General features: G+C 43.8%; 1 protein-coding gene across 2 annotated transcripts in view; it reads right to left on the bottom strand.

The window, feature by feature from the left end:
- robo3 (roundabout, axon guidance receptor, homolog 3 (Drosophila)) overlaps positions 1-15574 on the bottom strand; it is a 103252-nt gene that overhangs the window by 69585 nt on the left and 18093 nt on the right. For both annotated transcript variants that reach the window (XM_078266133.1, XM_078266135.1), the window contains exon 2: positions 13234-13560. In XM_078266133.1, coding sequence (XP_078122259.1) covers positions 13234-13560 — 327 coding nt within the window. The remainder of the gene's footprint in view (positions 1-13233; positions 13561-15574) is intronic.

Genomic DNA, 15574 nt, shown 5'->3' with positions numbered 1-15574 from the left:
GCAGAAATAGTTTCCAACTTGGAATGACTCCAATACTTAAAATGAGCTGGCCAAAACCTAGAATTAGTTATACAGCAATCAGAATAAGTGTTCCACCGATAGGAACTTGTTGTCTATTGACTTAAATAAGCTTTTATCAATTACCAGAACAAGTTGACACATAATAACTACACAGGATAAATGAAGTTGTCCAGTGATGACACTGCAGTGTCCCGTTGCTGCTGTCAAATGTCGTGCAGCTATTGTACACTCAACTGTACCACACTCTGTGGTTCAATGGTTTTCCCAGTGACTCCATTGATTGGTTCAATAACTACAATGTGCTGTCCAAAGACCACAACAAGTTGAGTAAAGATCATTTTGATTCTTAGACGGCTTCAATTGGGGATTTAACATTCACTCTTACGGTGATTTTCCTGCTTGGTACCTGGCACACCACATACTTCTCCCTGTGTTGTTTGAATGTCCTCCCTTTTTATCCGCTCTGTAATGACTCTCTGATTGCGTTTGACTGATTCCTTTAAACCGTGTATTGATTGTGTTGGTCTGTCACTGATGACGCCTGAAACTCCCCAGATGTGTCCTGCTTTTTGTGTCGTTTTGTGATGAGTTGATGGATTTCTTTCACGCCCAACTGTGTGCCATTTGCCTTCGCTGTCCTATCTATTATTTGTGTTATGTTCAGTGCCTGTTTCCCTGTCGCATCTCATCACATTATTGTTGTCTTTTGTTCTACTTTCGCTACAGATTCCATACTGCGTTTTTCATCATGATGCGCCCCTCATGCCCCCTACGGGCACATTCAGACCAACATTAGCAGGACATTAAAAAACACAGGCTCCTCATTAATTTCAAAGAGGCGGCAGCATGCTGCAGAGGGCTCTGGCTCACCATGCAAACAAGTCTGGGGAAATCCTGGTTCAACTTCTGCCCCTGCGCAAATCAACTACATGCAAGTACAAATTCCATGTGCAATGACTCGTAGTCATGTTAACCTGGCAAACATTGAGACAGTGGAGCAAATGGTCGCTGATATGAGAACTTTCCAGTTCCAATTATGCCTAAAAGCATGTATAAACTGCTGTGCCGTGTCTTTGTGTCGGATAAGGCTTCCAACTGGACTTCCTGGTTTATATTTCTTCCTTTTAATCTGTACCCTGAGGCAACACACTCACACCACACCGCCCCTTGTGTAGTTTTGCCAGAGGGCTATTGTTGGCCTCAATGAGCCCAAACAGGGGCTCATTTGCATCCTGTAAGACCATGACTAATGACTCTCAATTAATTACATTCTTAATCAAGATACTTCAGCAAAGACATACAAAAATACATGAAATATTCATGAACTACATCAAGGCTTTAGTGGATATAAAAGTGTTCAATTATTTATTTTTGTGAAGTTTTATTGTCTTTAGAAGGTTTAGACTAAATTAGGGGTACTTATTATATGATGCTTTTGAAATTCATGGTGTGTCCATACTGGATGTGTTCACTGGAGTTAACATGTGGCTTTTTATGTGTACACCCCCTGTACGTTCATACTTGTATGAGTATGTAACTAGAAATATACATTCTCTCACACACACACACACACACACACACACACACACACACACACACACACACACACAGTACATGGGAAGAAACCTGGGAGATGACCAATGAGGAAAGTCATTTAGCATTGAGGGACTGGTGAGTCAGAGAGATAACGGGCTGTGACTGGACACAACGGTTAGACCAAGGGGCCTTTATTGTTCTCCACAGCCCCTGTGGCCCCTGCGCACTGTCGTTAAAGGAGGGGGGGTTAAAGCTCTTCCTCACACCACCTGTTGTCAGTGCCTCTCCCCCCTGAACAACCCCCACCCCAACCAACCCCTCATCCTTCTGCTTTTGTCCTACTGACCCTTTATGACACACACACACACACACACACACACACACACACACACACACACACACACACACACACACACACACACACACACACACACACACAGGATGCTGGTCAATGGTTGCACGCGCCTTTAGTATGGCCTAATTAATTCATGGCCATCCTCTGGAGGAGGGTTAGGCTGCTGGGTCTGGCTCAATGATGGGCAGGCGGCCAGTTCACACAGAGGGGGTTAAGCCAGAGGCCCATGGCCTCACTCCGGCCATCTGATCCCCTTCTTTTAAGACCAGAATGGCCACAAGCTCTGTCCTCCAGGCTGGGACCTGCGATCCCATTAGTGAAGCATGAACACACCTCAGAGCTCACACTTAGATAGACAGACACATACACACAAACACAGAGAGGAGAGCTTGTTATCATCAACTGAGCGCGTCACTGCTGAAGAGGTGATGGTGTCGCTGTAACACTCCCTCTTGGCTCCATGTGCTGAATACAAATACACATATTGATATGATGATGCACAGAACTGTTTGGATCGTTCCCAGTTGCTAAAATGTGAGGATTTTTTTTGCATTTGAGTATATTTTCCTGATGATACTTACATACTTTTACTTAAGTAACATTTTCAATGCAGAACTTTTACTTATAACATAGTATTTCTACAGTGTGGTATTAGTACTTTTATTAAAGTAAAGGATCTGATATTCCACCACTGGTATGAGGAAAATGGTAAACAAGCCTTGACAGTAGCTGTCTCGACAAATGGATCTGAATGGACAAAGTGCTTCAGACAGCTGGTGAAAACACTGTCATGCTCCTGTGAATGCACAGGAAGATGCAGCGAGGGCTTTACGTGAAAGTCATACCAGTGGGATGTGTAGGCCTACTCATATTCCACTCCCAGATTTTCAAAACATTCCGTTGTCGTGTGGACGGCCCTAAAAGGCTTCACAGTTACACTTGCTTACTGTCCCACAACCATCCCAAGTAACAAATCTGATTCATGTTTTACTCATCGGGGCTATGGAATCTGTTTTATAGCTTTTTTAAATTCTTAATTTCGCGATTCCTTCCATGATTCTGTGATCACAGAAACTATTGGCCTCAACATTAATGCTGCCATCAGTCTGGGACATTACAAAAAGAGCACCTTTCTTACAACTAATGAAATGAATATCTAACCAGCTTTCCTTAACTGCTAGAAATTATGAAGTTGGCAAATGAATACATAATACGTGGATTACTCATGGATGCTATCTACAACTGATTATAGAACAAGTACAAGAAAAAAGACACTTATGTGCTGAGCTACAGCACAGGTCAATAGCTGCTCTTTCTTCTAACATTTGACTGACAGACTGTCAAAGACATCTCGTCCTCAATAGGTCAAAGGACAAACTGATATAATCAGCTGTCTTGCAATAGCTGAACAGATAATATCAGCTCATTCAAAGTAGGCTTCCAGCTAAGAAGCTTATTCAGAATATGGTTGAAGATTTTTATTTCTTTTTTATAAACGTTACACAGTTTAGGCAAAACGGAAGAGAGGCATTTAGTCGGGAGGGTGAAGGCGTCCCTCAGCTTTGTTTCAACAGTTTCACAGGAATACATTTTATTAAACCATGGCATTAAGGCTACATCTACACTTCATTTTTAAGTTAATCTCCATCCACACAAGAGTTTGAGCTTAGTAGCAGAACTAACTGTCCATATTAACACGTCTGACAGCACATATCACATGACCGTTCACACACACTGGGCAAACAGGAAGCAGGTTGTCTGATGTTACTCTGCGGTTGAAAATCATGGCTGTAGGAGTTGAAAATAAAAGAGCCACAATGGTGAAAAGTAAGGGCAGGGATATATTAGCTTGGAGCGAGGACGAGGTGGAACGGTTACTGAAAGGAATGTAAGCTACCTAACGATAAGACTGACTGACGTGCATCGCCTTTTCCAAAAGTCTCCGTTTTTGTCCGTCTAGACTACACAGAAACTTCCGGAGTTTTCAAACCAAAACAGGGGCGGCAGTGTTTCCAAGTTTCTCCATTTTAGGGCTCAGAAACGAAATGTGAGACGTGAATGTAGCAAAAGATATTTGTTTTTAATGCGGGTAATTGAGCTGGTGGTTAGAGCAGCACTGACATACTCCAGTGATTGATAATGCTAACAGGTAGCAGGTCAGTGCTCACTTAGCCGTAGCCTGCAGGTATACGGCTACTTGTACAGTCTGTAAATGTACAGATCAGTGTGACTGCATGCCGCTGTGTATGACAGCGTGCACCACAGAGCTCCAATCACAGCCCATATGGCTCCAGACCACTGGGGTTAATAAAAGGGACAGAGGGCAGCTCCAGCAGAGCACGGACAGCAGAGGGAGGGGGGCACAGGGGAACCAGTGGGAGGTTGGGGGTTCACTTTATCTCTTCTTTTAGTCATAACAACTCTTTCCTAACCACCACTCCCCCCCCCCACCATTTCCAAATCCATAAACCCTGAAGTCCATTTTTTTTGCACAGGGATCTCAATGATCAAAAACAGTTTGACAGGTGTGTGTGTGTGTGTGTGTGTGTGTGTGTGTGTGTGTGTGTGTGTGTGTGTGTGTGTGAGTGTGAGTGAAAAGGAGAAAGAGAAAGGAGGATCCAAGAGGTGACGGTGCTGCTTCAGCTGTTTCTCCCACACTGGTGTCTAGGATTACTAAGGGTGAGAAAGGTGGCCAGACTCTCGTTACAAAGTCTTAAAGATGTACACACACACACGCACACGCACACGCACATGCACACGCACACACACACACACACACACACACACACACGAGAACAGATTCACACAAACGCAGAGGAAGACAGGAGTTTCATCACATCTTCACCAGTTTCTTCCCCAAATTCCACACAGCAGCTGCCATCTTGAACCTTGAAGACTTGGCCTCCAAACAACAACAACCTTTGAAAAAGGGGTAGGGGTGGGTTGGGGGGGTTACCAGTTAGCTTTATTTGAAATGCATCTGACTCCGCCCCCCCAGCACCGTAAAATAAACCCACCTCTTTCCCTCCCCTGTTGGCTGAATATTCATGAGCCATAAAGCCAGGCGGTAGAGACGTAGCAGGCATAATAAAAACGTCAGAGGTATGAAACACTCAAAGAAAAAGCCGCCAGGAGCTTGGGCAAGTCACTCTGAATGTCAAATCCCCACCCAGGGGTGTCTGGCCCGTTAGGTCTATTGTGCTTGATTGACTTTTATGCATCTGACATGAATTGGCCTCTGCTCCTGGCGCGGAACTTTGTAGGCCGCATTTTCAGGATCAAAGAATCTCTTTTAAGGCGTGAAATCGGATAGGATTGGGTGCACAAAACACGCATTCAGGATATATTCAGTAAAGCGCTACGGGATCGGTTCTTAATGCAAGATAATAGAATGTACAGAGCAAAGGATTTGTAAGGCTTACAGCTGGGTGACAGCTACACTTGTGTAATATGAATTATTGAGGTAACTGGTGAAACTGTGCTTGTCTCTTGTTGCTATGCAAAGTCATCAGTGCATTGTTTGTTTAAAAAATGACCTATTAGCTACTGTAACCCGCCAGCTACATCATACTTGAGGTTATGCTCCACATACTGAAGCTTGAAAAGACTCATGCATCAAACCCCCCCATTCATCAAACATGCCTTTAATAAGTGGAAACGGTTACCGATGTAACTAAGCAGAACCGTGCCCAATGACTTATTGAGTGACTAATTGTCAGTAGGAATGCTTACAAAAGGAAAAATGGTCTACACTCTGCACACACTTGTCCTGGGAGAACTTGAATTATAATGAACTGCTAAACATTCTGAACGAATGTAATGTATATTAGAACTAACGGAGTCACTGTTGATCAGATATCTGCTAAAAGAGTGCACTGGGACTAGGTATCGCCATTTCTTTGTTTAACATTAGCTGAGGTCCTATGGGTATGACTGATAGTAGATGTCAGTTTTATGTTCATTTAAGAAACAAATACAATGTTTTTTATGGTATTATAATATTTTGGTTATTATGGTATTTTATAAGGAAAAGATGTATCCTGGGATTTATTCAAAAGTTGAATTTGTCTGAAAAACACATACATAAATATATTTTTTTAATTGGACTGAAAGAGACAATTATATTGTTGATCGCAATTATTTGGGAGAATTCAATTGTATGGTAAAATTTGGAATTGTTACAGCTCTAACTGTGACCTTTTGATGTAGGACCCTTGGAGTGTCTCCATCTCTGGGTCACACTGGGATGGGAGATCTTGGAGGCGCCATAAGCGCCCTTTTTATAACATCGGTCTGTTTGCTACATGGATGTATACTAAGAACTGGATACAGCGTTCGAGGCAGAGTCCCGTTCATTCCTATGAGAGTTGCCCAGTGGCGCATGAAGCCATCATGGAGCCAGAAATGACCGGGGTGATCGGCGCTGCTTCCGCAATGTGCGTCCCGCAGAGCAGCCACACTACAGACCTCCGCTGTCCGAGCCGGCTACTTCTGGTTTAGCGCTCCGCTAACTTGAATGAGGATTAAATGATTTAGTCTTGCAGCTCTTCTAGAGTTTCAAAATGTTATCGGACCGAATGGATCACATTCGGATAGTGAAACGACTCATTTCGCCATGATTGTGAAGTTAACATTTTTTTTACGTCTATGGAAAAACGTATTTTTGGGCCAGAGGCCACTGTTCTTCTAGACTTTCCAAATGTTATCAGTCTGAATGGATCAAATTCTGATAGTGAAACAAGTCATTTTACAGGGGTTGTGAAGCACAAAAAAATCTATCCACTGATTTACAGACGTGTTTTTCTCCATGTAAGGCGTAAGCGGCGCGTATAGCAGCGTAGCGCAGCTATTTTTATTTTTCGGCGCCAATCTTTTCCAATCTGTCCGGGCACGTAGGGTCTCGCTTATCAACTGCCGCTTCAATTCTACATGAGAAAATGTCCAGACAAGCTGTAGTAAAAGCTCGATTTTAAAAAAGATCTTTCATCCTGGCCCCTTTGGTAGAGCTGAAGATCTTTGCCCGAACGGTCGGGTTCGGTCTTAATTTCTATCATTTTACACGGGCTCGGGCCGGGCTCGGGCCGGGCTTGCGCTCCGGGATGCGCGGTAAATGAGCGGTCAGGTGATGCGTTTCGATTAGCGTGAACATTGATGCTGAGGAGGCTGGCCTCTGGAGGACTTATTTTATTTCTTTGTTCCAACTTCCAAGTGGCCTATAGCCTACGTTAGTCATGAATAAATTATGTAAAAATTACTCATTCTTGACAAAAGGCAAAAGAGCTGTGAAATTTGAATAATGTCGGGCTGTAAACGGGTTCAGGCTTTTAAAAAGCTGTCAATCAAAATGTACTTGTCAGGCTCAGGCTGAATTCTGTCGGGTTCGGGCCTTGTCGGGCCGAACTTTTAAGGCCCGATTACAGCTCTACCCTTTGGTACAAAGAAACACAGAAACACATGACATGGAACAAAATAAAGCACTTTCTAGACAAACTCTCAAGGCAGGTCTATGTGTCAGCACTTGCAACATTCTGCCAGTTCATCCATACTGCCGCTCAGTGGCCACCCTTCACCACCCTGCCTGCTTCTCAGCCTGCAGCAGATGGACTGTGAGGGGTTAAACCTCCCGAACCTTCCACCCTTCCCACCGTGCTGGCTCCCATCCCGATACCAAATATACACACCAACACACAATGCAGCTCCCTCTCAGTTTGCCCCCAGTGCTTCCAAGTCACAGGCTGGGGAGTGAAGTGACACCATGCCACAAAGTGCCATCTTGCGCCTTCCCTGGTGCCATGCTGAGCCCCCTGGCAGCTCCAGGCGGGCTTATGTGACCGTGGCCTTATCTCCGGCCCCATTGGTGCCATGCAGAGGGGGTTGGCAGGCGCTGGCCCTGGCTTGGCTTTGGCACTGGCCCACTGTTTGTTCAATATAACCTCTCTCTCTATTTCTCTCCCTCTCTCTTTCTCTGGAGGCGGTTTGTTGTGGGTTTGTGTGGCTGTGCAGGCAGACGCACACTCAAGAAAACACAAGTAAAACACACACTTGCAGTTTTTCCTCTCCCACCATGGATTAGGAATTCCTATCTGGCAGAACCACTGCTGGGCCCCGAGTTGTGTCCCTGTGCGTGTGTCTGTTTGCAGACAGCTGCAGAGAATGTCACTGCCCGAAGGGCCGCGCAACAGAAAGCTTGATAAACAGAAAAACAGATGAACTGATCAGCTGCGTGGCCGTGCAGACTGCAAGACACTAGTATTAAAACCAACTGGCTCAGGCTACATCCACACTACTACGTTTTCATTTTTAAACAGCGTTTTGAGACAAAAACTGGATCTCCGTCCACACTAGAGTTTTAGCTGACAACACATATCACATGACCGTTCACACACACTGGGCATGTGCGTGCCAGTGTCCACAGGAAGCAGATTGTCTGACGTTACTCTGCGGTTGAAAATCATGGATGTACTCGTTGAAAATACAGAAAATACTTTGGAGAAAGAACAACAACCGATAAGACTGACTGACGTGCATCAACCTTTCCAAAAGTCTCCGTTTGTGTCCGTCCAGACTACGAAGCAATTAGGGCTGAAACGATTCCTCGAATAACTCAAATAATTCGATTACAAAAAATCCTCGATGCAAAAATGATTTGCCTCAAAGCTTCGTTAAATCAATGTTACCAACGTTGTATCGCTGACGGACGGTGTTTCCACACGGATCATTATTACTGTCGCACACCAGACGCTGCTCAGTCTGTTGGCGACCCATGCCAGAGCGTAGATAGTGAGGGGCTAAGAGAAGAGACAGGCTGGAGGAAACCACAGGAAGTGTCCAAAGTTTGGAATCAGTTCAAACGTGATTAGAACGAGAACTCTGGACAGTGCGTCTACTGAAAAACCAAACTAGCTTAGCACAATAATAGCACGACGTCAATGCTTCAGCATCTCAACAGAAAACATTTCTCATCCATTCCACGAAGCGGACCCGACAAAAGTAAATCATAGAGTCGTATGGACGATGAAACTACACCAAACACAACAACTAGCAAAATCAAAGACAAGAAAATACGTAGCGGTGACCACAATCTGATCTAAAGAGCCGACATGTTGACTATCCCTTCAGAAAAACAGCTGATTGTTGCGCACAATCTTCTCTCACTCTCTCTCTTCACGGAGAAACAGCTGATCAACGATCTAATAGCATACGTGTAACAGAGCTGTGTAGCATTGTAATCAAATATATAAATAAAAATAGGTTGAGTATAACTAATATTTACATATATTTACATATAGGCCTATATACAGATCAGTCTCAGGTTGAAACTTGTAGTGCTGAAAGTTAAGTTGCACAACTTAATGTAATGTTTATGTATGTTTAATGTATGCCTTAGTGTGAGGTTGATATCATTTGAAAAAAAAAAAAATCTTTAAAAAAAACAATGTAATATGGCACTTAATATGTTTAGTTTTTTGAGAGATGATATTGTAAGCAATGTAGGCAATAACAATGTTGCTTTTTCCGAAAATTTAACCAAACTATTGTTTATTATTTCTCTTCAATAAAACAAAAGTATTTCTTATCCGATTAATCGATGGAATAATCGGTAAAATACTCGATTACTAAAGTAATTGATAGCTGCAGCCCTGGAAGCAACGCTGGAGATTTGAAAGCAAAACGAGGGCAGCAGTGTTTCCAAATGTCTCCATTTGAGGGGCTCTGAAACGCCGGAGTAGTGTGGACGCGAGGCGTAAAAGTAGAAAAAGATATTAGTTTTTAAACGAAAATGTAGTAGTGTAGATGTAGCCTCAAAATACACACTGCCTCACAGAGCCTTGTTTGAGATCCTGTCCAAGGGAACGCTTGTCTGAGAGAGTAGCTGCCAGGGTGCTGGCAAAAAATGATAATAATGCGTCTTTAGTTGTGAGTAAGCACTATCGTAATGTCATTATTAATTAAAAAAGAGCAAGGACAATTCCTCTTCAACTTAAAAGGGAGAGCTCAAAACTAGCACAGCGCACAGAAACCCATTAGGGATTATTCATAGGGAGTGGAGGTTATAGCATCTGTCACTGCTCTACTCCTATGCTCTTTCTCATAACCAGCTCTGTGAAAAGTGATTCACAACACCGTCTAATCTACCTGCTCGGCTTCCATATACGGCTTAAATCACAAATACCCCGCAGCTGTTGATCGTAATACCTAAAAACAGAGCAAGAGCAAGGTTAAAGGCAATTCCTCATGCAGCTTTTAGCAAAGGTGACGGACACAGTGCACAGATCCCAGCTGTTTATAGAGGAGAGAGAATGATTCATGGGCTGTTTTTCTGTGGAGGCAGTCAGTGAAAATCCAGCCTGATTATTAAGTTAGGGGCTGGAGCCTTTCAGGAACATATGATGGGTGAGGTGTTTGACAGGGGTCTAGAGTTTCACTGATTTTTTTTTAAATGGGAATGGGGTTTCTTTTAGCGCTTTCAGCTGGTTTGTGTTAGTGCGATGAGAAATTCCTGAGATGGTTTCTGTTTGGACGGGTGGATGATATTAGGAGAGGCCAGAGTGAAGGGGTTAGAGGAAATGTTTCAATCTTAACGGGTGTTTCTGCTAACAGCATGCTGTTCTGACTCATTCTAATCCAAATTTGAAGATAAGCAAAGCACAACAGAGGCAAAAGTTCATTTTGTGTGCCGGCTGTCAATATCAACACAATGATCAGTATGTACTCTTTCGACCATTTTGTCCATAAGTCATTCAGCAGCACCTGGTTTGTAGTCCATTTTGAAAACACAAGTCACATTATTTTCTGACAATGTGACATAACAAAAACTAGGGATCGACCGATACTGGTATTTCAAGGCCGATACCGATTATTAGTAGTTAATAAAACCGATAACCGATATTTGGAACCGATATGTATTTACAGTGAAAATGAAAATCTTTAAGTCAAAATTAAGATTTTGGAATGTTACAACATAAAACTTTGTTTAAAAGCTTTTAAGTGCTCATATTATGCTCATTTTCAGGTTCATAATTGTATTTAGAGGTTAAATCAGAATAGGTTGGTTTAATTTTCAAAAAACACCATATATATTTGTTGTACTGCACATGCTGCAGCTCCTCTTTTCACCCAGTGTGTTGAGCTCTCTGTTTTAGCTACAGAGTGAGACATCTCACTTCTGTTACATCTTTGTTGGGAGTCACACATGCTCAGTACCTAGGTAAGGACTACTAGCCAGTCAGAAGCAGAGTATGAGGGCGTGCCCTGACAGTACCTAGGTAAGGACTACTAGCCAGTCAGAAGCAGAGTATGAGGGCGTGCCCTGACAGTAGCTAGGTAAGGACTACTAGCCAGTGAGAAGCAGAGTATGAGGGCGTGCCCTGACAGTACCTAGGTAAGGACTACTAGCCAGTCAGAAGCAGAGTATGAGGGCGTGCCCTGACAGTACCTAGGTAAGGACTACTAGCCAGTCAGAAGCAGAGTATGAGGGCGTGCCATGCTAGCAGCTAGGCGAGCATTATAACGTGTGTTCCAAAGTGACCACGTTTGTCTCTGAAGTAAAGGCTGGACTACAATAGAGCTGTTTGGAGCAGTTTGTGAACAGTGTTTTCTGTTGGAGATGGTAACTCCCTTTGGGGGGGACTTTGGGCTTTTTCACTTTGTAAACCTATAACGTGCACAATAAAGGAAAGGGAAAAAGTAAAAAAAAAGCATAATATGAGAACTTTTAGCAATTATTTAAAAAATGAGAAACTTTCAACATAGTACCAAGTAACAGATAGTGTTGTGGGGGGGACATTAAGTCAGACTCAGTGGGGAGTCAAACTGAAGCAGAGGGACAGACACAGAGCTGTAGCAGAGCCAGAGTAGAACACTTTTTAATTCATTAACTTTATCGGTTATCAGGCAAATAAAACGCTGATACAGATAACCTGCAAACTGACAAAAAACGGCCTGATATTCGCTCTATCCCTAACCAAAACACCCACCTGGATGCAGCAATAAACCAGTCCTCTATATACTATATTTGTATTCATACATGCTTTCAAAACAAAGTTATACTTTAAAGATATATTCTAACAGTGAAGGTAATGAGGACTAGATTTAATTGGCCCTATCTGCATTCCATTAAAGTGTCACTGATTACAAGCAGCTTGTTATGGAGAGGAGTGTCTGTTGGAAACCCATCTGACAGGAGTTAGTTGTATTTTAAGGAAGTAACATCTGCTAGAGAGAAGCTGCCAACCAACAGTGGCCTTTCTTCCTCTCCCTGCCAGGAAGTTATTATTATATTTTTTTTTTAGCTTTCCTGTCCAGTGGCGACAACTGTTATCTCTTTGCAGGAGCTAGCTGTCATCCATCTACATTAACAGGCCAGGTCGCAGAGGCCAGGCTCTCTGGAGCGGGACAAGATATGGATGTGATGTCGGAGGCCGGAGAGGAGGCGAGGGTGGTGGGCGTCGGTGGACGGGGGGGGCTGCCAAGAGATCTGACACCAAGGTCAGGGGTGACGTCTTGAGTTAACTCAGCCGAGTGATAGTGATGATGAGAGAGAGCACAGAGTCCTCTGGAGCTGCCTCTACACTCCTCTGCTGTTACAGTGCAGCTAACAGTATTACTTTTACAGTATTACACTATCTGGGATTTCATTTGTTTCCTTATTACTGGAACTACATAATACATGACACGATGTCTGACACCTGATATGTGGACAAGCACTGGGCTATCACAGCTATCTCTTCTTACCTATACACAAACTTGTGTTGCACTGCCCGCTGTGTTCCTTTTGTTTTCTCGGCGTGTGATGTTTTGTATTCAGCCCATTATCATGATGAAATGGTAGTTGATGTTGCTTGATGCTGCTAGGGCTGTCCTCGATTAAAGATATTTTTAGTCGACCAACACTCAACCGGTTTAGTCGACTAATCGATCAGTTGATTCAACGGACAGATCTGGGAAACTGAGTTTTTCCACAGTCATGCAAACGCACCACCTTAAATCTTGTGTTTGCCAGAGATGTGCACGTGACTTTCTTGGAAATAAGTCATTCAGCATGAAAAACGCATAAAATATGACTAATGGACTTAAGAAATCTGAGTCGACTTAAGACCAAAACGACCGATTAGTCGACTAATCAACTAAGAGGGGGGGGCAGCTCTAGACATTACTGTCTTTAGTATCACTGTAGCGTCACATGTCACAAGTCCTTAACTTAATTCCGCGCGCACACACACACACACACACACACACACACACACACACACACACACACACACACACACACACACACACCTGAGCACTCCAGCCAAAATAGCAAAATATTAAAGACTTACTTGCCACCTCCAGCGACGCATTGCGACTGACAGCCTCTCCCAGGTAGTTGCGCGCCACGCACACATAGATGCCCTCGTCGGGTTTGCTTCGCCTCCCGTGTACAATTCGCAGGAAGAAGAGGGAGCCGCTGGGCAAGAGCATCCGGTGGGATCGAGGGTCCTCCCGATCCGTCTCGACGCGCTCACCATCTTTGTACCACTCCACCATTGGAGTCGGCCGTCCCTCGGCCTTACAGTTGAGGGTGGCCGGCTCGCCCTTGGACACGATCAGATCAGACGGGTGTTCTACGATGCGGGGCGGCGCATCCTCGAGCCTGGGTCGAGATCCTGGCGAAAAGACAACAACAGACGGAAGAGAAAGAGTTACGACCTAGTGCATCAAGGGGCAGCATGTTTCTGACGTGCTCTTTTGTTATGTTGGTGCAAACCTGATTGTACAACACCGGTGACACCGAGTGTTAGGTGTCAGCAACAGGACTGAAATTTGGGAAATAATTACAGCTAACTTATCTCCACACCAGAGCCATTTGGTGTTTTAAAGCTTACACAATAGACAACAGATTGAAAAGGAAGGCACAGCTTTTCCAGTCTGTGTGACAACAGGATACGTTTAGATTGTTTGCAGATGCTGGATGTAAAGAGGGTGGTTGTGCTAGTGTAGGAAGAGTAAGCAGTGTAATAAACCTCAGCATACAAGAGGCAAGCGGGCGGCACAACTCTCTCCAAACCTCTCGAGCTTGGCCTGTAAAAGGCTGCAGAAGAAAAAAAACACATTTTTATCACAGGCAACATGGCTGTGTGACGCAAGTGTGTAATGTAATTACTCAACAGACTACATTGGAACTATGAATCAAGAGGTTTGCAATTACATGCTCTAATTTCTGCATCTATCAAACCAAAACCAAATTCTCCAGCAGTGGAGGGGAAGCAGGAGAGAAGTAAACATGGTAGAACAGTGCTAATCATAAGCTCATGGGAAAGTAGGTTGGCTGAACTACTGAAATATTCAGATATCAAAAATGTACAACCAACTCCAATACATACTTTTTGGACAATACCTAAAACATTCAAACTGGTGTTTTCTTTTTAACATAATCATTTGCAAAGCTCTGCGTGAGTTGACTTATCAACATAAATGCGCTGTGTTTCTTGTCAGTGTTTTCAGACTGTCTGCAGACTCTCTAGCTTTATTTTTAAAAGTCTGATTGAAAGAAATAACTGAAGACCTGAGACAGAAGCAGACCGAGACGTGGCCAAAGTAATTCCCACAGGTTTTTATTTCAAGCTTTGAAATTGCTTTTTTACCCCTCTATCTTTCCTCTTCCTCCTCCAATTTGACTGACAGCATGTTGGCGGTACAATTATGTATAAAAAATAAAAAGCAATAACCCAAACTCAAGCACCGTGAGGCACAAGTGAAATTTCCCCCCTGGAGAGCATATGAAAGAATGACAACAGGAGGTGCGTCTCGCCACTTTTTTTCAGAATAACCAGGTTTTGTTCCAGTGATGATTGTGGCAGCATTTATGACTTTGCAACAGGGGATTGCTATGCTATTTTAAACTAAAACCATTTTTCACGGGCACAGTGTTGCATGCTTTAGCCACTATGGCAGCGTGCTACGCAACTTGTTGTGTTTTCAGAACATGTGCAGAAGGAGATTGCAGAGCGAAGACAGAAAACATGAATTGCTTTGTTCAGCCTTTAGGAGTTTTGTAGCTCCTGCATCACACAGTAGTCACTGTCGCCTGAGTTGTGTTGCACTCCTATGATGCTGTTCTTGTGGAATAAGTCATTGCTCAGTTACAGTTTGCTTAGTTAAGTGCTGTACCGCCTGTCATGTGTTGCATCACTCACTACAGAGCTCCAAACTGCCTCTGAAAACAACATCAGAACCCAAACTGTGCGCCGGGAGCTTCATGAAATGGTTTTCCATGGCCGGGCAGCTGCACACAAGCCTCACATCACCATGCACAATGCCAAGCGTCGGCTGGAGTGGTGTAAAGCACGCCGCAACTGGACTCTGGAGCTGGAAACATGTTGTTTGGAGTGATGATACACGGTTCACTCTCTGGCAGTCTAATGGACCAATCTGGGTGTGGTGGATGCCAGGAGAACGCTACCTAGTGGAATGCATAGCGCCTACTGTAAAGTTTGGTGGAGGAGGGATAATGGTCTGGGGCTGTTTCTCAGGGTTTGGGCTAGGCACCTTAGTTCCAGTGAAGGCTATAGGATACAAAGACATGTAAGCCAATTTGGTGCTTCCAGCTTTGTGGCAAGAGTTTGGGAAAGGCCTTTTGTGGTCCACAAAGACATGGTTAGACAAGTTGGGTACGGTGGA

This window comes from Sander vitreus, chromosome 13 (assembly GCF_031162955.1).
Source record: "Sander vitreus isolate 19-12246 chromosome 13, sanVit1, whole genome shotgun sequence".
Taxonomy (NCBI): Eukaryota; Metazoa; Chordata; class Actinopteri; order Perciformes; family Percidae; genus Sander; species Sander vitreus.
The sequence above is the reverse complement of the archived record's forward strand: the minus strand, read 5'-3'. Positions and strand labels throughout refer to the sequence as shown.